The 21,028-nt window shown below is 40.9% G+C and overlaps 1 protein-coding gene across 1 annotated transcript; it reads right to left on the bottom strand.

Moving 5' to 3' along the window:
• Positions 1 to 2,104: 2,104 nt before the first annotated feature.
• Positions 2,105 to 17,344, bottom strand: NKRF (NFKB repressing factor). Its single transcript, XM_087829316.1, has 3 exons — positions 16,745 to 17,344; positions 6,188 to 6,318; positions 2,105 to 5,090 (listed from the first exon to the last, which is right to left on the bottom strand). Exons 1-3 carry the CDS (start codon positions 17,008 to 17,010, stop codon positions 3,133 to 3,135), a joined length of 2,355 nt encoding a protein of 784 aa, XP_087685442.1. The 5' UTR covers positions 17,011 to 17,344; the 3' UTR covers positions 2,105 to 3,132.
• Between the last annotated feature and the right edge of the window lie 3,684 nt (positions 17,345 to 21,028).

Genomic DNA, 21,028 nt, shown 5'->3' with positions numbered 1-21,028 from the left:
CCTTACCTCTGTTTGGTGGTGGGGGACAACATAAAATTAAATCCTTATGTCTTGTTCCCATTCATCCATTAAGACAAGGCACTTAAAGGAGGCTCAGTGTGGCAGAGTTCATTCTACACTGACCACATTAATTGGTTTGTTTCACTTCGGAGCAACATCCTTAATTGTGCTTAATGTTTTGTCCATTTCTGCTTCAAAGAGAAACACATTAAATTGGTCTCCACCTGATACATTAGCTTTACATGTACTTTTTTATCCTATTGTGGCTGGGTACCTTATTGACACTGCTAATCACACTTTAAAAAATTAAGGTGAGATCAGGAATGTGAAGGTGTATTTTTTTTTTTTCTGTATACCTGCTAAGAAACACTATTTCCAAATCTCTTTCGTGGAATAATCCTTTCAAAACCTTACAACAGTCAAGAAGTTGACTTCCCAAAGCATCATACCCATGGTAAAAGGTACCAGAAACCGTTCATTTGACATTTAATGCTAATTTGCCTTTTTTTTTCTTTACAATCTATTTTTACAAATGCCTCAGGCTGCCTGCATATAATTATAACAATAATAAAGGTAAAACAGGTTATGTGAGGTCCCTTTTCAAATGACAGATCTGAACTTGAGTCTTCAATTCTGCACCTGTTGAGGTGGGAAAGGGGGTATGAGGAACACAAGGAGTAATTAGAGCCCTTTATTTAGGACTGATCACCTTCAGGGATTATTCACAGTAAAGTGATACATTGTATACTACTAAAAAAATATCCCAACAGAATGCATAAAATTTTCATTTATTTTGCAGTCAAAAGGGAGGAAAAAAATCTAACATCTGTGAAACTCGATGTGTGTGTGTGTACAACTAAAAACAGTTTCTTAGTATAACATTTAAGTAACTCAAATAAAATTTGAAATGGTTCGGGTACTGTGCAAGGTTACTAGGTTAAAAACGACGATTTCAAAGGGAAAATACAGGAACCAATAGGGGACAAAACGGAACAGCAAGATTGTCAGCAGCTCATTCTTGCCAAACCCATTTCTCAGCACACAGTTTTCAGAGTTAAGTGACTTCACCCTATTTCCACATCAATGCAAAGCTGCTCTAAGAAGTTGGGAAATCTGGAGCCTCAAATCCAGAACCAAGTATGTACTTGGCCCAATACTTGGGAGCCTTAACTATAATGGCATTAAGATTCTGTTCTGGTGAACTTATTAAATAAACCAGATTTATATGTAACAGTTCCCTACTCCTCCCTCCCCCAAAAACTCATTTTGGGAAGAGGAAAGAAATGGAAAGAGAAATGAGTTTTTACATTCTTTAATCCCCAAAGCTACCCTTATTTGAGAACTGAAGGATGATCTTTCTAACTCACTAATTGAACCATAGCTTCTCAAGGTTGGTATGAGCCTCATAAGTTAAAAAAAAAAAAAAAATTATAAAAACATTTTAGCTTAGCTCTCCTTGCCATTGTTAAAACATTAAGTGCCAAATAAAAATGCACACCTCACTTCTCTTTCTACCATTAGGAGAGGCCACACACTGTAGGCGAGTTACTGGAAAGCAAGTATCACACCTGTGTTAATCACTGTAGGTGACTGAAAGTTAGAGAGACCCAGGTATAAAAGTTAATCCCTTTATACTTTTAAAATACTGATTTACCTACAATGGACAGCTTCTTAATGTAAAATATAAAGAAAAGAGAGGAAAGGAAATTTCTGTTTATTGTGGATCATTTTACATGTCAAGCATGGTGCTAAATGTTTTAAGACACTTTAAAACCTCATTGTTCTAAATATTTCATTGGAGGTGTTTAACTATCAGCATTAATAATCATTTCTGAATATTAACTGTGTGAATATTAGTACCTGATTTATCTGAGATACAAAAACAAAATCACATAAAATTAAACAGCCTGAGACTGGGTTGCAGCCAGCAGATTGGTCCATAGGAAAAACATGATTGGGTGACTGGTGAGCCATCCCTACTTGCTAAGTCACGTTCATCCACACGTGCTCTGGTGTTGAAATACTTTGTGCAAACATCACTTCCCCTCTCCAAAGGCCCAAAGTGTCACTATGAGGCTGCTGCCCAGAAATAAGCACGCCACCATTTCGATCAACTTGGGCTCCTTTTTATTCAGGAAGCGCACACACTCTTTTTATATACTTTCTTTTTACATTCCAGATAAGCGAAAATAGCTGTTTTAAATATGTTACAAAGTTGGCTTTTGGAGCTTAGTAAGCTTTCTGAGAGAGGGACCAGCCAACTGACCTTTTCATCAAAGCACCAGTGTATCTTCAGTCTTTTACTCAGCTCTCCCACAGCTCTGGCCGCCTTGGATGTGCCACGCATCCAAACCGAGTGAAAGCTACGATGGGGAGGTGCTGTGATGTGAGTCCCTGCAAGGCACCACGAACAAACAGTTCCAGCTTCCTTTCTTCCGAGTAAACCAAAGACTCTGAAACTTTTCAAGTGCTCTCTCAAGTAGTGCTCTCTCAGCATGAAGACTAGAATTTGTTAAAATTGATATATCACAAGGTACAGTACATCACTTCCAATATTCTGAAAACCACATGAAACCACATGGCAGAAGTTATAAATAAGCGAACACTAAATTTACTTTAAGAAAGTTTTACATCATTTAGTTGATAAGGACATTTACACGTACAGCACAAGTTACTGTTAAACATTCTATAACTGGCTTCACACAAAGATGAAAATAGATAATACAAAATGATCTGACATTTTAAGTCTGGAATTAAGACTGCAGTTTTATTGTAGTTAATATCAATGTCACATATTGTTGCGGATTGCTGTGCTATGCCCTTCAAAATGGGAATTTCTTTCTAAGGGTGAAATTCCATTTGGATCTGCGCTCTTGCTTTGTACAAACTATGAAACTCTGAGGGACACAGCAATATCAAAGACACAAACGGTAACTGCACAATATCATCTGCTGGGTTAAGCTAATACAAGTGGACGGAATTTTTCAGGTTCCGATATCTAATAAAGCACTATATGAAATGAACAAGGTGAAACATCTTAAGAATGAATATACTCTGCAACTGGAACATGTAGCATTTCTTTAATTCACAGATATGCCTCATCAGGCACTGAGAAAATAAATTAGTAAGATCTCAATTTGCTTGAGGCATCACAAGCTCGTAATGCCCCACTTGGCCTTCCTGTTTGAGCTGATCTAGTAGGTCTTCCTTCCGTCTTTTTCGACCTACCACCAGGTACCTATCATGGCCTACCCCATGAGACTTACTCTTCAGCCCATACTTCTGGGCGATCTGATGAATTTGCTTGCGCTCGTCATTAGTCAGCTCTGTAGAGAAAGTCAAATCCGTGTGACTCTCTGAGCGGGCGTAGTTTCTGATGATCTGCTCAATATCTCTCTTGGCAATCTTATTGACCCTCTCTACATCAAGCCCAAGCCCTTCCCGCTTATGCTGCTCTTTGACAGAAATTGGCTCCCGAATGCCCTCTCCAGATTTACCTAAACCGCCACCCGTCCAACCCATCTTTCTCAGCAGCTGATTCCCTATGTTATCTTCTTTGATTTGTTGCTTGTAGGCCTCCTCTGCCGAGCGGCCTTGAATTTCGTTTCTTGAAATCACATCTTCGATAGCTCCCTTCTTCAAGTTGTTAATGACGGTCGGCTGGGTCTTCTTGAGGGTTTTCACAGCTTCCCCAGCAGCTTCATATTTGACAGTTTTCTTCACCCCAACTGCTTCTGCAATGACTTCACTCTCCAGAATCACCTTGCACTTCCATCGGAGGCCTGTCATTCTTTCATAGACGTATTCAACTGTCATTCGGTTAAACTGAGCTGTGTCGTTGAGCGTGCACACAGGATTCGAAGAATTCTCGTAAACTACGAGATCCTTTATATCTTTCTTCTTGCCAGATCCCCTGGGTGAAGAGCCTGTTTGGCACTGTGAACTTTTGACAGATGGGTAAGTGGGTTGTGTTTTTTGAAGGATTTTCAGAGCCTCATCAGCAGCTGCATGTTTACTTGTTTTCTTGGTTCCATAACCTTCAGCTAAGCAATGATCTTGCAAAAATACTCGACAACGCCATGTACGATTTGGCATCATCTCATATTTGTATTCAACTGACATTTTGTTGTATGAGGCAGAATTGTTAAGGATGCCAATAGCATCGTTTGCATTTTCGGTAAGGACAAAATTGGTCCAGTGTTTGGCGGAAGCATTATAAATCGGCTGCCCAGAGGCATCTTTAGCCAGCACCACCAGCTCTTCTGGTGGCTTCAGAGCTGGGGGAAATTCATACGAAGGCATGCCAATCTGACACACCACAAGGTCCTCTCCAAACGTGTGCTTGAATTTCCGCCGGATAACCCTAACTTCAATGCGCTTCTGCAAGAGTTTTACAGCTAGCTCAGTAGCGCGATCCCTGGACCCATTCTTGCTGCCAGCATAACCTGTAGTTAAGTAGATATTTTGGCATCTAACTTCACAAGCATAACCATCTGTTAGAAGTTTTTTATTTTTGGGGATGTCAGCAGGGGGGATTTCTTTTAAAGGAGCATATATATACTCAGGATTTGTCTTACATGCCTGAATACAACGAGTTAACATGTATGTGTAATTAATTTTATCAGATCCGGAAGTCATCTCTGGATTAGAAAGGTTGTTCCAGATAGTCGCTGTTAATTTTTCAATAAAATACTGCTTCTCAGCTACCACTGACTCAGGAAATGTCTGTGACAGTGAAGGTTCAGGAGCTGACTGCGATTTTGCCTGCTGTGGTGTGCTGCTTGGGACATGGTTCCCACGGTCAAAATACATTTTGGCTGTTACAGGCTGCTCTTTTGTGAAAATAAATCCTGATGAATCGCAATACTGAGAATTCCCATCTTGTACACTGAAAGAGTCTTGAGTATAATCTTGGTAGATGTTTCTCGGCGCGCTGGCACAACGTGTTTGTTCATTTACCTCTTTTGTTTGAGGGCCATAAGGATCTTCCTGTCTTTCATCTTTTGAACTACTAGCTACAAAATGTACAGGCTCAAAACGAGGTCTCACATGGAATTTGGAACCGGCTTGCTTTTTAGGAGGATTTTGACCTATAGAATGAGTGAAATTTACAATTCATTAAAAAGGGAATATTTTTCAAAGAACCAAGCAGGAAAATAGTACCAACCACATTATTTGCAAACTGTGTTGTTGGTACAAGATATTTCCTATAAAAAAAAAACTTCAGGTCATTTAGGTGGAGGGATTCGAATATCAATGTAAGTTTCTGGCCTAAGGAGGGACGTTTCCTGCCCTTCCATGTGTAAGGGAAGGGACTGAATAGAAAATATGCCACTGAATCAAGTATGCAGGGCACCACCATGCATGAACGGTAGATCCTTTTGCATCTAATGAGCTAAAGCACAGGGGAAGTACACCGAGTAAGAAGTTGTTCTAGTCTAATCTCATGCCACCTGTGCTGAAAAGCTCCCTTCTTAATGGAACAAAGGGCTCTACTGCAACAGGGATGCTGACCAGAGGCATTTACAAAGCTTCTCTTTCATATTAGAGGTGAGTGACTCTGTGATGGTGCTTTACATAGCTGTGACCCAAAATCAAATAAAAATAATTATCAAAAGATCCTGAACGCTTTCAACTTCAAAATTTTAGTTCTGGCCTGTTCTGCACAAAAGAGTGTTCGCTATATTTTATTTCTAGAGCAAGCAACAGCTGGAAACTAATGATTTATGAGGGATATCGAATTTAAAGCTATGGAAGAACTCTGCTGAGGCCATACCAGACACTAGAGCTTCCTCCCTATAACACTGTTCGGTAGAAAGCTGGTCCATCTTGGACCCATCCAAGAGGATTCAGTTACTTAGATGCTCAAATGAACAGAGTATAAGGTTTTTCTATTTAGAGGGAGGTTCATGACCATGGACTTCAAGGATAGCATTATAGTGTGACTTCAATATTCTTAGTCTTCAGCTCTATTTAGCATCCTCAAAAAAACAAAACAAAAAAACACCAAAAAAACAAACAAACCAAAAAACAAAACCCAACTGTACATAGCTAAAAGTTAAAATTCTTTTACATTTGTGGAAGATCCAATGTTACCAATGTTATACCACACCCACATAGTTTTAAAAAAAAAAAAAAGGCCATGTTATTTCTTCAAACCGCACCTTCCAGCAACAAGTATACTCACCATCATATGTTGAGTGGTGACGTTTTTGACCTTTGGAAGGTTTGGACAGCATCAGATCGTATGAAGGCATCTCCCCAATATCAATACCTTCAGCCATTTGGAGAATTTTTTCCATCAAGCGTGGGCTGTACCTATTTAAATTAATATAATCTAACATTAAAACAGATAAAAATGTAGTTTTTTAAAAAGCTTCTAAATGAGCCAATTTTATAACTGTTCCCACAGGACTTTTTCAACAGAGTATCTTGGCTGTAAAACTAAAGAATCTGCCCTAAAATACTTACCATCAAATGAGTAATTATGTTAGTCATTATGGGACATACAAACATAAAACCAAGAAATTTAAGCCCAATATCATCAATAAATCCACAAACAACAAGTGTTGGTGGGGATGTGGAGAAAAGGGAATCCTTGTGCACTGTTGGTGGGAATGCAAGCTGGTGCAGGCACTGTGGAAAACAGTATGAAAACGACCTCAAAAATTTAAATGTAAGTGCCTCATGACCCAGCAATTCCACTTCTGGATATACATCGGAAGAAACCCAAAACACTAATTTGAAAGAATATATGCACCCCTATGTTCACTGCAGCATTATTTATAAGAATCAAGATTTGGAAGCAGCCCAAGTGCCCATCAATAGAAGAGTGGGTAAAAAAGTGGTGGTATAGCCCTAGCTGGTTTGGCTCAGTGGTTAGAGCACCAGCCTGCAGACTGAAGGGTCTTGGGTTTGATTCTGGTCGAGGGCACATATCTCGGTTGTAGGCTCAATCCCTGGTCCCAGTCGGGGCAAGTGCGGGAGACAACCAATCGATGTGTCTCTCTCTCACATCAAGGTTTCTCTGTTTCTCATCCCCCCCCACACACTTCCCCTCTGTCTCCTACTCTCTCTGAAAAGCAATGGAAAAAATACCCTAGGGTGAGGATTAAAAAAAAAAAAGTAGTGGTACACACACACACACAGAGGAATATTATTCAGCCATAAAAAGAATAAAATCTTACCATTTGTGACAGCATGGATGGACCTAGAGGATATTATGCTAAGTGACATAAGTCAGACAGAGAAAGACAAATACAATATGATTTTACTTATAGGTGGAATATAAAGAAAAAAATGAAGGAACACACAAAATTGAAAGAGACTCATAGACACAGAGAACAGACTGTTGGTTGCCAGAAGAGAAGGGGGGTTTGGGGACTGGGTTAAAGAGGTGAAGGGATTAAGAAGTACAAATTGGTCGATACAAAATAGTCACAGGGATGTAAAGTACAGAATAGGAAATGCAATAACTATGTATGGTGCCAGGTGGGCATTAGAAATATTGGGGGGAACACTTTGTAAAGTATATGATGGTCTAACCACTTTGCTGAACACCTGAAACTAATACAAAATAATACTGAATGTAAACTATAATTGAGAAATAAAATTTAAAGTTCTTTTAAAAAAAGAAATTTAAGCTAAGACCTTATCTTTGTTTGAATTGAAAGTACCCATATAAACTCATGACTCTTTTCTATCATATGCAAATAATGACATTTTTATATTTATAAAAGTACTAAGTGTGTTAAGAGCTGCTGGGTTGTTAACATCCAGATTGTGATCTCTATCATTTCCCATGAAAAAAAATCAGAGTCCTTAAAGAAATGACTGATTCCAAGTCCGGGGCAAGAAATACATAAGATGAACCTGGAAGATATTCTTGTGTCTGAAAACAAGGAAGCTGTGAAAGACTTTGGGAATTGTGTCAAATGGACTCTGAAGCCAACTTGAATAGCCTCCCACTGGCAAAGTAAGCCAGCTTGAATATCAATAAGAACAATAACAGCAGTGGATTGAGACACATCAAGTACGTTAAAAATCCATTAGCTCAAAAAGATAGTTACAAACTCATTACTGGTCACCTTTGGAGGATGGTAGGAAATCAAGTCATTATTCCAAAAATGGGTAATATTAAGGAAGAAAGTAAGTATTTATCTGGCATTTTCCATACAAATTATATCTCAGAGCAACTAAAGAGTTGATGAAGAAAATCTCTTTTACAGAAGCAGCCCAGCTAATAAGTGTAGAAATTAGACAGACTACTACCACTTTGCAACTCATAATACAAAATAAATGATCATCAATGGCTGCTAAGCCTATTAGGTCCTTAAGCTGATGGGGAAGAGCCCAGAAATAGACCCGCACAAACATGCTCAACTGATTGCTGACAAAGTTACAAAAGCAATTGAATGGAGGAAGGACAGCCTTTTCAACAATTGGTGCTGGAACAAGTGAGCATCCACAGGCAACAAACAAAACCTCAACCTACACCTCAAATTTTATACAAAAATTAATTCAAGCCCCACCGGTGTGGCTCAGTGGTTGAGCACTGACCTATGAACCAGGAGGTGCGGGTTCGATTCCCAGTCAGGACACATGCTGAGTTGGGGGCTTGATCCCCAGTTGGGGCATGCAGGAGGCAGTCCATCAATGACTCTCTTTCATCATTGATGTTTCTATCTCTCCCTCTCACTTCCTCTCTCTAAAATCAATAAAATCATATTTTTTAAAAAGAGGAAGAGCTAATAAAATGCACTTCATCAAAATTAAAAACTTTTGCTCTCAAAAGACCCTGTGAAGTGGATGAAAAGACAAAAGACATGAAGAGAACATTTCACCAAAAAGAAAATACAGACTGCATATAAGCACATTGAAAAGATGTTTGATGTCATTAGTCACCCGAGAAATGCAATTTAAAACCACAATGAGATATGACTATACACCTATCACAATGGCTAAAATAAAAAATAGTGACACTACCAAATGCTGGCAGGGATGCAGAGAATCTGGATCATTTATACATCGCTGGGGGGAATGTAAAATAGTATCGCCACACTGAAAAACAACTTGGAAGTTTCTTATAAAATTAAGTGTGTAATTACCACAAAATCTACCAATTACACTCTTGGGCATTTATCTCAGAGAAATGGAAACGTATGTTCATGCAAAAACCTGTACATGAATGTTCACAGCAGCTGTATTTGTAACAGTCAAAATTTGCAATCAGCACAGATGTCCTTCAACAGGTAAGTGGTTAAACTCTGGTATACACATACAATGGAACACTACTCAGCAACAAAAAGGAACAAACTATTGACATATGCAATCTTGTGTATGAGTGGGAGGGAATTGGATATAGTTATAAAATGTGAGGGATCCTTTTGGTATTGGAACTGCTCAATATCTTGACTGTGGTAATGGATACACAAACCTACACATGTGATAAAATTGTATAGAACACACACACAGGAGTACTAGTAAGACTGGGGAAATATGAGTAAAATCAGTAGATTCTAACAATGTCATTATCCTGGTTATGATATTACATAATAATTTTGCAAAATGTTATCACTGGGGGAACTGGGTAAAGAGTACAGGGCAGCTCTTTGTATTCTTTTGTACAACTGCATGTGACTCCACAATTATCTCAATAAAAATTTCAGTTAAAAAGTTGACAGGGAACTTTTTAATATCATGAAAAATGGGACAAGCAGACATGTGTCCCCTGATGTCCGTATCACACGATAGGACAAAGAACGATCTATAAAAGTGTTCTTGCCCACCAAATAATTGAACCTGAAACTAATCAAGCCTCTAACTCCCAGAAACATGTTAAACACCACGACAAGAACCTAGCAGGCCAGCCCTGGCCGAGTGGCTCAGTTGGTTGGAGTGTTGTCCCATACACCAAAAGGTTGCCAGTTTGATTCCCAGTCAGGGCACATACCTAGGTTGCGGGTTTGATCTCCAGTCGGAATGCGTACAGGAGGCAACCAACCGATGTTTCTCTCACATCGGTGTTTCTCTCTCTTTCTCTCCTTTCCTCTCTAAAAATCAATAAAAACATATCCTTGGGTGAGGATTAAAAAAAAAAATCTAGCCAGCCAAATCCAGAATGAAGGAAACACTATGTGACAACCCAATTTCTTCATCAAATAAATAACATGAAAATAAAAGGAGAGGGGAACTGTTTATAGGTTAAAGGAGACAGATAATCAGATACAATGTGTGGACCTTGTTTGGATCATGAATCAAACAAGCTGACTGCAAAAAGACAGTTTGAGAAAAATGGAAAAAAACTAAACATGACTAGGCACTGGATGATTTTAAGAAATTATTAATTTTGTTAAGCGTGAATAAAGGTATCATGACTCTATTTTTAAAAATTCTTATCTGGTACAGATACATACTGAAGTATTCACAGGGGAAATGATGTCAAGATTTTCTTTAATATAGACTATCTCCCACAGAAAAACAAACAAACAACTGGGGGCAAAATATATGAAACAAGTAGGATAGCATGACAGGCTGCTGAAGTCTAGTGATGGGTGCTCATTAAATTTTCCTACCTTTGTATGTGTTTGATTTTTCCATAATAAAGAGCTTAAAAACACACATTTTTAAAAAGGGCTTCTTAAGCAGTAGGTTGGCTGCTTGACAGGGTATCATTTTACTGCAGAGGAACAAATATGGGCTCAAGTGAAGTTTTTGTTATCACAGGGATCTACACACCCTTCCTACCACCAGCCTTTCCCAGCCTAAGATGAAAAAAGATACCCCTGGTGGCATTTGGGAAGAAAGTTCTGAAAACAAGTAACTATCACACCTTTACATAAATAGATTCTGAACTTGAAGGAAGATAACGAAAGTTTCCACAACCATCAGATGTCTTTCCTTGTGAAGCGGAGAAGTCAAGACATAGTGGCCTTCACTGACAGCTTACCAGAAGCAGGCCCAGTTGTGATCTGCACTTCAAACTGATCATTGCTGCTGCTGCTAATACCAGTATTTAAATGCCAAGAGTACTTTCATTTACTCTTATCCAAACATCAGAAAGCATGGCCTAAAATGTCATATGTTCTACATATCACTTCCAATCAGATTTGCAAGTTTAATTTCCAAGGTACGAGATGAAAACAAGAGATTATGAAAATGAGGCAGCAGCCCGGCTGCTGTGGCTCAGGGGCTGAGCGTCGTCCCATGCACCAAGAGGTCACTGGTTTGATTCCTGGTCAGGGCATATGCCTGGGTTACGGGCCCAATCTCCAGTGGGGGGCATGTAGGAGGCAGCCGATTGATGATGTTTCTCTCACATTGATGTTTCTATCTCTCTCTCCTTTCCTCTCTCTCTAAAAATCAATTAAAAATATATTTAAGAAAATGAGATAGCAGTCTACAAATCCTAAACTGGTAATGACACTTTTGCTACCAAAATTGGTACCACAACCAAGCCACTCACCTTGAATTGCAGTCAAAATTCTCCAGGCCTTCAATTATAGCCTGATTCCAAACAGGGTATAAAACTGTAAATGGCAAGCATGTCATAATCCAGTGTGCATGAATGAAGTATCTGCAGCTCACTCCACACTCACTTTTCTCTCAGGTTTCCTGCAGCACTGTTAATGATTATATCTACTGTTCCCTATTCAGTACACTTGCCACGAAATTCAACATCACCCATAGGCTACAAAAATAAACCTTTCTGTAGGCTGCCAGAACGGGCAGCTTCCCAGTCCTTTATTAGGAAGTCCTAATACTGAAGAAACCCAGCTAGCTCAAACAATAATGGAGAAGGCCTTATAGTGTCTTAACACTTGACTATTCTAAGAACAATGCAAATAGCAATCTAGAGTCTTAGACCACTAGCATTTCATTCCCACTTCTAAAATTCTCCAGAGTAGCTATTCAGGGATAAAGAAGCAGTTCCACAAATTTGAAATGAGCCAAAACAAGAAAACTTTCAGTACTCTGTTTTCTATAGTGTATTTTTTGTAGTGGATTTAAAAGTAACATCTTTGCTCCAGAAGTTTTAGAGAATACACCAAGAAAAGCACCTACAAACCAACCACTGATAATTTCACTAACATTTTGGGGTTTACGTTTTATTCCTTTTTCTGTGTTTTCCATACTACTCCCCTCCCCCCATCACTATCAACTCATCTATGTTGATTTGCAGTCTGGTGAGGGTTTTTTTGGTTCTTAATTTATCATAAGCTTTTTCTCCATGTCATTACCACATGAGATTCAGTATTCTATCTTTGGAGGGATGGTGATGAAAAATATCATTAAGGCAAGTATAATACAGTAATTTTAAGATGATGAATATTATATATGTAACTCTGTTAATTTACCAATTTGGTTGTAAATACTTACAAAAGAAAACCAAAAATCTCCAGCAGGTATTTAGGGCTTTCAAAGGTAGCTTATTATGTACCAAGCTTTTGGAAATCAGGATGTCATTCAACTGTCCCACCATGCATAGCACATAAAAAGATGATTTCTAACAGACAAAGATATCTGCGTTCATGAATCTTACATTCTTAAACAAAAACAGGTATATGTAGGTGCATATTTATGATATACAATGGCACCTGAAGTTTAAGAAATATTCAGTAATAGATGCTTTCAGAAAATTTTAAATATATTAAACTGGGTCTACTAAGTCCAAGTAAAACAGCTGAGGTTTGAAAACTCAGCAAAGATTAAGATTGCTAAGTATAAAATTATTTATTCAAAACTATTCCTAACATAAGTGAATAACACAGTCAGATTACTGATAAATCTTTTGAAAGTTCCCACTCACGCTTCATTAGCTGGTGACTGATGCCCTCTATCTACTGTGTGCAGTTAGTTTTACAACATGAGCCCGCTGCCATCTGCCTTGCAAGTATCTGACACACATCAACAAGGAAGAGAAGGGACAAATAATCAAGGTGGCAAAGCTGGTTTCATTTTAAGATATATTTTCCTGATTAATTAATATTGCATCAAAGATCAATAGGCCAGGATTCTGATTCTAATCCTAGTGATGAAGAATGACTGGAAAACTGAATGCTCCAGTTAACCAAACATTCTGCTTTATTAAATCAATCTATCTATCTATCTACAATTTTAAGTAAAAATTGCACAGATCCCTAGGCATTCCTATGAATAATTATGTAAGTGCTATAGATGTAGTTGGCTAGAAGACTAAACTAACTTTTCATTAGCCACAAGATATATTTTAGAAATTGCTTGCAGAAAAGAATTCTTGACAGATTACTTACTTTTATGAAACAAACAAATAAAAAAGTGAAGAGAAATAATTTCAGCTATATGAGCTTCCTGGTTGCCTGGACTATGATGGAAAATGATGAAAAAGCAGATTGGAAAAAATTGCTTTATCTTATCCTTTGTTATGAAGCAGTGGTTCTAATAGTGTAATCTCTGGATGGCATCACTTGATTAGCAGCATTACCTGAGAACTTGTTAGAAATGCAAATTCTGAAATTTTGGGACTTCACCTCAGACCTACTAAATCAGAAACCCCAGGGATGGAGCCCAGCAATCTGTGTTTTAACAAGTCTGGCTGATGATTCTGATGTCTGCTTAAGTTTGAGAACCACGGTTAGAGAATTAAGATACATACAGTATTCAAACTTGTTCCTTGAAAACCAACACTACCACCAAAAGGAATGAAACATGGTTTGCCTTCCTGCACATCTGAGCCCTTCCTGGCTTGGTCTTTTGATCAGGGAATTTTCAAATCTATCCTTGATCAAGGAGTTACTTCAGAACTGAAACAGAACACAGTAAGTCCTGTTAGAAGGAGAAAAAATGTGCAACAAGTTCTCTTCTTGCTATTGTTTACAATCTGTTCTAAAAGTCACGGGATGGACCCTGAAGTTTAGAATAGGCTGTTTCACCGGCTGGTGTGACTCAGTGGTTGAGCATCGACCCCTGACCCAGGAGGTGACGGCTTGTTCCCCTGTAGGGGGCGTGCAGGAAGCAGCTGATGGATGATTCTCTCTCATCATTGATGTTTCTATCGCTCTCTCTCTCCCTTCCTCTCTGAAATTAATAAAAACATACATATTTTTTAGAATAGGTTGTTTCACTGTGTATTTTGCAGTTCCCCTGAGAGGAGTCTTCTGTCACAAAATAGACCAGAAAACAAGAGCTCCGCCAACATCAACATTAACAAGTCTATAGATTTTCCCACCTGAAGTTGACAGCTAACATAAAGCCTGACTAAAGTGGAAGACTGCACTTGGTTCCTGCCTTCCACCATTCTTTATTGCCTCTTCTTTCTCCTATATCTCAACTAGATATAATTCAAGCATTACTTTTCTGTTATGCTATTTGATAACATTATGGCAACTTGTATTGACTAAATTGACTTAACTACAATGTAGTATATATACTACACTATATACTATAGTATATATACTATACACAAATGTGCTTTGGCGAGTGCACACGCGCGCGCACACACACACATACACACACACACACATATAAAATGCCCTGGGAGCTTGAGCTTTTAACACTGACCACCATTGGCCTGGCTTGTGTTTTTTAATACCCTACTTATATATAAGATTGCCGTTCTTGGAATGAAATCCTGAAGTATAATAATGATGTGGTTTTTGTCAATTACTTGCTTTCACACCTGGTCCATCCTTCCCAAATACAGCAACTGCATCTCAGTGGAAAGAGTATCAGAAGACTGTGGGACCTTGGAAGAGTCACTTAACTTCCTGGCCTCCATTGATTTAGCTGTAAAAACGAGACACCACCTAATTCCCAAGGCTGCTGTATTAAGTGAGATACATAAATTTTTAAATATTTTGTACATTATAAAGCTATACTCATCCATTTGCTCCACTCATATTTATTGAGCAGCTATTATGCAGAAGGCACTCTTCTAGGCGCTGAGAATAAAGGTGTGAATGAGACCTGGCTGGCTTGCTCACTGGTTAGAGCATCGGCCTGCACATCAGAGGGTCCAGGGTTCAATTCCCAGTCAAGGGCACGTACCTGGGTTGCAGGTCCGATCCCTGTCCCTGGTCAGGGTGTGTGTGAGAAGCAACCAATAGATGTGTCTCTGTCATATCTCTGTCACATGGATGTTTCTCTCTGTACTCTCTCTCTCCCCGCCCTTCTCCCTCCCTTCCATGCTCTCTAAAAATCAATGGAAAAAATATCCTCACTCCTTGGGTGAGGATAAAATTTTTTTTAAAAAGGTGTGAACAAGAAAGCATAAACCCTTTCCCCAAAGGAGCTTGCATTCTAGTGGGAAGGTAAGATTTACTAACACAAAGGATGGTTATTATCCTACCATGTAAGATATTTTTTTAGGATTCTGATTCCCCATAGCCTTCTGTGATATTAAGATCTATGATAAAGGTACCTTTTGAACTGTAAGAACAGCATTATTAAATGAAGGTCAATTAGATTTTTCTGACTTGATTAATAACTGAGGCTTCCCCAGTTGTAACCAGTTCCTCCAGTGAAATAATCATTATCTCTGGAGACAGAAATTACACTAACCTAGAGAAGATAAAATATATATATATATTAATTTCTGTGATGAGAGCAAAAGCAAAGCATCATCCTGAATACTGTGTTTAACAATTAAGGGTAGGAGTGGACAATCCTATTTTTCAGTATCTGTTAGCCATTCTTGGACCTGAATTGGCTGAATCTGATGTGATAATTTTCCAGAATTTCTCATCCTTCCTAATAAAAAATTCACTGTGAGGCAAGTGTCAAAAAAAAAAAAAAAAAAGCCTCTCAGTCTATCAAAGAAATTATCAGTCTAATGTAAGACTGACTGAGGGGTTCTGAAGTACAGGGGTCCAAGTAGTCTTGTTAAAAAAAAGAATGCGTTGTAACCATACTGCAGTCTCCAGTCTCCATCAAATGCAGAGAGCTTTCAAAGAGGCCTGTTCAGAATTCGCACCAGGTTTTAGAAAAGGGGGGAGGGGCAAACACACAAGCAAACACTCACACACCCCTAAAACCTCACCCGAGGCCAAATATTAATCCTTCTTATTACAATTAAGGTGAAAGGAGGGCAATCCATTTTTATAGTAGATATATCCATTTCTTTGTTTGCGTCTACACAAATTATGCGCAAATCTACAAGCAAAGCGGACCCTGCGGCTGAGACACCTCATACAAACCGCCTCCTCAGGAGGAGACAGTAAAACCCAGCTGGAGGGCTGTTGTTTTATTTAATGGGGATGGAAAGACAGCGGTCAGGAGGAGACTAGGATTAGAACAGCAGCGTCCCCACCCCCATGGCCCCCTACAATCCCCGACTGTAGGATATTCTCTGCGGATACCGCATCCTTGGAAGGTCCTACGCAGGTCCGAGGTTCTGCTATTCGTCATTTCCCACGCCCTCCAGAACCATCGCCACAATGACCACCTCTACAATGGTGATGGTTCCTCTTCCAGGCACACCTCTATCTCCATCCCTGGTCCTGGAGGGGCTGCTCCCGCGACTCCCGCACCCTTCTAGCCGTTATGTTATCCCCTGCCACCTCACTCGGCCAACCCCCTCCCCAGCCAACGGTGTCCTCCAGCACCTCCAGCCTCTAAACCCTCATCCCCATCATGCCCCAGTCCCTATCCCAATCCCCATCACGGACGGATTCCCTATCTCGGTCCCTTAACCCAACCCGAACCCCATCGCCGACCCCCTACCCCGGTCCTTTAACCCGACCCGACCCGACCCGCGCACCTTCCTCACCTGCAGCCCAGGAAAACGTGGTTGGTCCAGGCGGCGGAGAGCGCAAGAAGCTGGTCGAGGGCAGCCCCGGGATAGCTGTGCAGGTGCCGACAGATGAAGCTGCGTCGCAGAGCCCACTGCCAGTCACTTTCGTGGCTATAGCGCCACTGCTCCAGCACTGGCTCGGGCGGGGGCGGCGGGAGGGGCGGCAGCGGCGGCGGCGGGAGGGGCGGCAGCGGCGGAGGCGACAGGAAGTCGCCCCCCAACAGCAGACGTCCGCCAGCCATCTTCTCCGCCCCCAAGCAGGGCCACCAGGGATGAAGCCGCCGACTACCGACCTGGAGCGAGCAAGCGGGACCCCGGACCGGTGGGAGGGGCCAGGTGAGGAGGGGCGCGCCGTGGCGCGAAGACCAACTCTCAGGGGACTAGGGTGTGCGCATGGAGGGCGAATGTTAAAGAGGAAACGGAGCTCACGTCCCGACGCCGGGGCGCACGCCGGCTGCACTCCTCCAACTCGTGGAGGGGCCGGAGGACGCCCGCTGCAGTCACACGCGCGCCGGAACGCCGAGCCAGGCCCCGCGCTCCTCACTTTCAGCCACCCGCAGACCCACGCTCTGCGCGGGGAGGAGGGGGAAAGAGACCGGCTCCCTCTGCTCCCCCCCTCTGGGTTCCAGCCTACCTCCCCGCGTGCAGACCGCCGGTTGTAAGCCAGCGCGCATGCGCTGCGGCTGATCCCTAACTTCCAAATCCCGCCGCCAAATATCGCGTGATGTACAATTTTCCCTTCTATGATGATTACGGGCCTTTGACGCACTACGGAGACTGGCGGAGGGAGGGGACTCCGGGAAGGAGTTTTTGGAAGGTTCTCAGAGTTTCTGGAACCTGTTTCCATTAAGTCCCTGGAAGACGACTCAGGTGATTATTGCAGCAATGGCTCCCTGACGCTTTTCTCTGGGTTTTGAGCAGTGACAGCGGGGTGTTTTTTGGGAGGGACTGAGGTTCAGAATGGATTTTACACCTTTTTAAAATGTCAGCACTCCGAGGTTCCTTTTCTACAGAGGACAGTGTGAAAAGCTATGTGCGTCATGCACCGTTAGCTTTGTGTATTATTGTGAAAACGTAGGAAAGATGAAATACTTGCAAAGAAAATCATCCACAGCGCCACTTCTCAAGTCAGCCACTTTTATGTGTGTAGTGCATTCCAGTTGCTGACAAATAAAGCCACCGTGCTTACACAGTTCTAATCATGATTGCAAGTAATCTTGCATTTTCTGTAGCAATTTAAAATGTGCAAAATATTACAAAATACAAAAGGCCCCCCCCAAAAAGAGGCTTAAAAGCTGCACAGCAACATATGGCAAAATCACTGTATAGCTGAACATATGGCCCTACCAGTGCTGGAGTCAGTTCTCTCAATCCCTGTCTGCCAGCCTGTTATTAAAGTAATTTGTCAGTGAGTGTCTGTCAACTGGAATTTACACAGCACCTGTTGTGTGCTCAATACAGGTGGGACAAAAGTAGGTTTACATTGTTTATATAGAAAATAATACAATAATTAATAAATAATAATACAAGAATAAACTCGGTGTGCCCTAGCTGGTTTGGCTTAGTGGTTAGAGCTTTGGCAGAACTGAAGGGTCGTGGATTTGGTTCCAGCCAAGGGCATGTATGTCCCTTGCGGGCTGAATCTCAGGCCTCGGTGGGTTGGGGTGAGTGCAGGAGGCAACCACTTGATATGTCTCTCTCACATTGATGTTTCTCTCTCTGTCTCTCTCTTCCACTCTCTCTGAAAAGCAATGGAAAAAGTATCCTCTAGTGAGGATTAAAAAAAAAAAGAATAAACTGTATTTCTCATACTCACAAGTATAAACCTACTTTTGCCCCACCCTGTATAGTAGAAAAAGGAAAAAATGCCCGGCCGGGCGTGGCTCAGCGGTTGAGTGTCGACCTAGGATCCAGGCGATCGGGGTTGGATTCCCGGTCAGGGCACATGCCCAGGTTGTGGGCTTGATCAATGACTCGCTCATCATTGATGTTTCTCTCTCTCTCTCCCCCTCTCCTTTCCTCTCTCTGAAATCAATAAAGATATATTTTTTAAAAAAAAAAGAAAGAAAAAGAAACTGAGTTTTCTCTGTCCTCTTAGAACTGATTACAATTATGCAGGAGAAATAGCCCTGCATGAAACTCAATGTCCCACTGGCAGCAGGACCATTGGAGGAAGTGGCTTTGACCCATTGCCCTAACTTTTTATATATATTTTTTATTGATTTCAGAGAGAGGAATGGAGAGGGGGAGAGAGATAGAAACATCAATGATGAGAGAAAATCACCAATCAGCTGCCTCCTGCACTCCCCCCACCGGGGATGGAGCCTGCAACCCAGGCATGTGCCCTGACCAGGAATTGAATGCTGACCTCCGGGTCCGTAGGCTGGTGCTGAAGCACTGAGCCACGCAGGCTGGGCACCCCTGTCTAACTTTTTAATTACATATATTTCATTATATGACACATGTGTAGGGGCATATTGAACTGAGAAAAGCAGAACATCACTTTTCACACTGTTTCATAATGATTTATTTCCATGTCCATCTTGCCCATTTCCTAGTGAGTGTTTTGTCTTTGACTCTATGGTAGGAATTCATGTTGATTGAAATAATGGTGTTCTTTGAACCATGAAATCAAAACAATGAGTAGGAAGCTTAAAGATCATAAATTCAAGTCATTGTTGTATGAGTGAAAAAAATTAAGGCTGGAGAGGTGAAATGATTTGTTGAAGACTGTAGATACTGTAGCAAAGCTGAGATCATAATCTGGGTCACTTGGCTCCTCATCCAGTGCTTCTCCAGCCATTTGCCATTGCATTGCCCTGTTGTTGCTTTTTAATTTCTTCACAGCATATATCACCTTTTGAAATCTTTTTAAAAGTTTGCCCCCTGCCCAGTGTCAGCTCCATGAGAACAAGGAACTCACCTGTCTTGCTTTTAGCAACTATGCCTGGCTACTGTGGGCACTCCATAGATATTTCTTGAGTTAAATGACTGACTGAATGAGTGGAGGCTCTTCCCACTGTCCCAATCTTGTGAAATTCATTCTCTTGGAGTACATTTTAAGATGATTTGTTATTTTACCGTTAGATTAATTTCAGCCTAAGCTGCCAACCTTCATCAACAGCATTGCCATCAATACACGTCTTTCCTAGAAAAAGATTTGAGAAAATAAAAGCTACATCTTCTCAGCTTGGATGAAAACTTGTTCATCATTTAGGAACAAATAATTGCAATCTGACTTTTGAACTTGGATTACAAAATGAAAGGCAATGAAACTGATGTTAGAGGCCATTTATTTTGGAACAGCCAAAACTGGACTCCATTTGAAACTTCCACTATGGAATATACAGTTTCATCTCTAGAAAGCAAAACAAAAAATTTGCATTATTTTCCATGGCTTTATTTCGCAAATCCTTCTGATCAAAAAATCCTTCAGCCAACCTATCTCAGCCCATTCCCTTCTCACAAGCCACAGATTTCTCAGTGAACAGGAATTGAAACCCCCCTAAGCCAGGGGTGGGAAAGGTCTGGCCGGCAGGCCATGTACGGCCCGCAAAATCATTTGGTCTGGCCCTGCCAAGGCAACTGCAGGCAGGACTCAAAATTCAACAAATTCAATTAAATGTTTGACCAAATATAGCAGGCTAATTTTTAAGTTGATAATTTTGTATGGCCTGCGAATGAAGTTATAAATATCCAAATGGCCCTTGGCAGAAAAAAGGCTCCCCACCCCTGCGCCTAAGCAGAAGTAGATTGTCTGAAAAATGGTTGAAGATAGATACATAAAGGCATCAATTGCAATCCTAAAACAATCCAAAAAACCTCCTGTAGTCATCCGTCCTCCTCCCCTCTGCCATCTTTGTTCTGAAACAGACTCCTGCCACTGTCTTTACACTACAGTACACACACACACACTCTCACACACTGACAGATCTGAGCTTCTCTCCCCGCCCTTTCCTATGGGGGGAGTCAGTGAGTGATCAAAGGAGGAAAACTTGGAGGCTGGTTAAGCACCACCCCTATAAACTATCCCAGAAATTAGATCACCAGAAGTTCTTGACCAAAATAGTCCACACTACAATATCCTCTTGAGGAGTGTTTACTAACGGATTAAAAGCAATAGCTAGGAGCTCCCACTGGCCAAATCTTGGTAATCTGAGCACCAGAATTATTAAGGACAGTAAAGAACCATTGAAAAAGTATGAAACCGTAAGTCAACAATGATACTAAGTTGATAAATAATGGAGGAAAGGGAGGGCC

This window comes from Miniopterus natalensis, chromosome X, assembly GCF_054644295.1.
Source record: "Miniopterus natalensis isolate mMinNat1 chromosome X, mMinNat1.hap1, whole genome shotgun sequence".
In the NCBI taxonomy this organism is placed as follows: domain Eukaryota; kingdom Metazoa; phylum Chordata; class Mammalia; order Chiroptera; family Miniopteridae; genus Miniopterus; species Miniopterus natalensis.
Note: the sequence above shows the minus strand (reverse complement) of the source record. Positions and strands in the feature narration are given on the sequence as shown.

Coding starts and splice junctions, on each gene's coding strand:
- NKRF (XM_087829316.1), bottom strand. CDS start 17,010: ATGGCTGGCGGACGTCTGCTGTTGGGGGGCGACTTCCTGTCGCCTCCG. Junction 6,319..16,744: donor CACGTTTTCCTGGGCTGCAG/GTGAGGAAGGTG, acceptor TAATTTAAATAG/GTACAGCCCACGCTTGATGG. Junction 5,091..6,187: donor TCACCACTCAACATATGATG/GTGAGTATACTT, acceptor CTCATTCTATAG/GTCAAAATCCTCCTAAAAAG.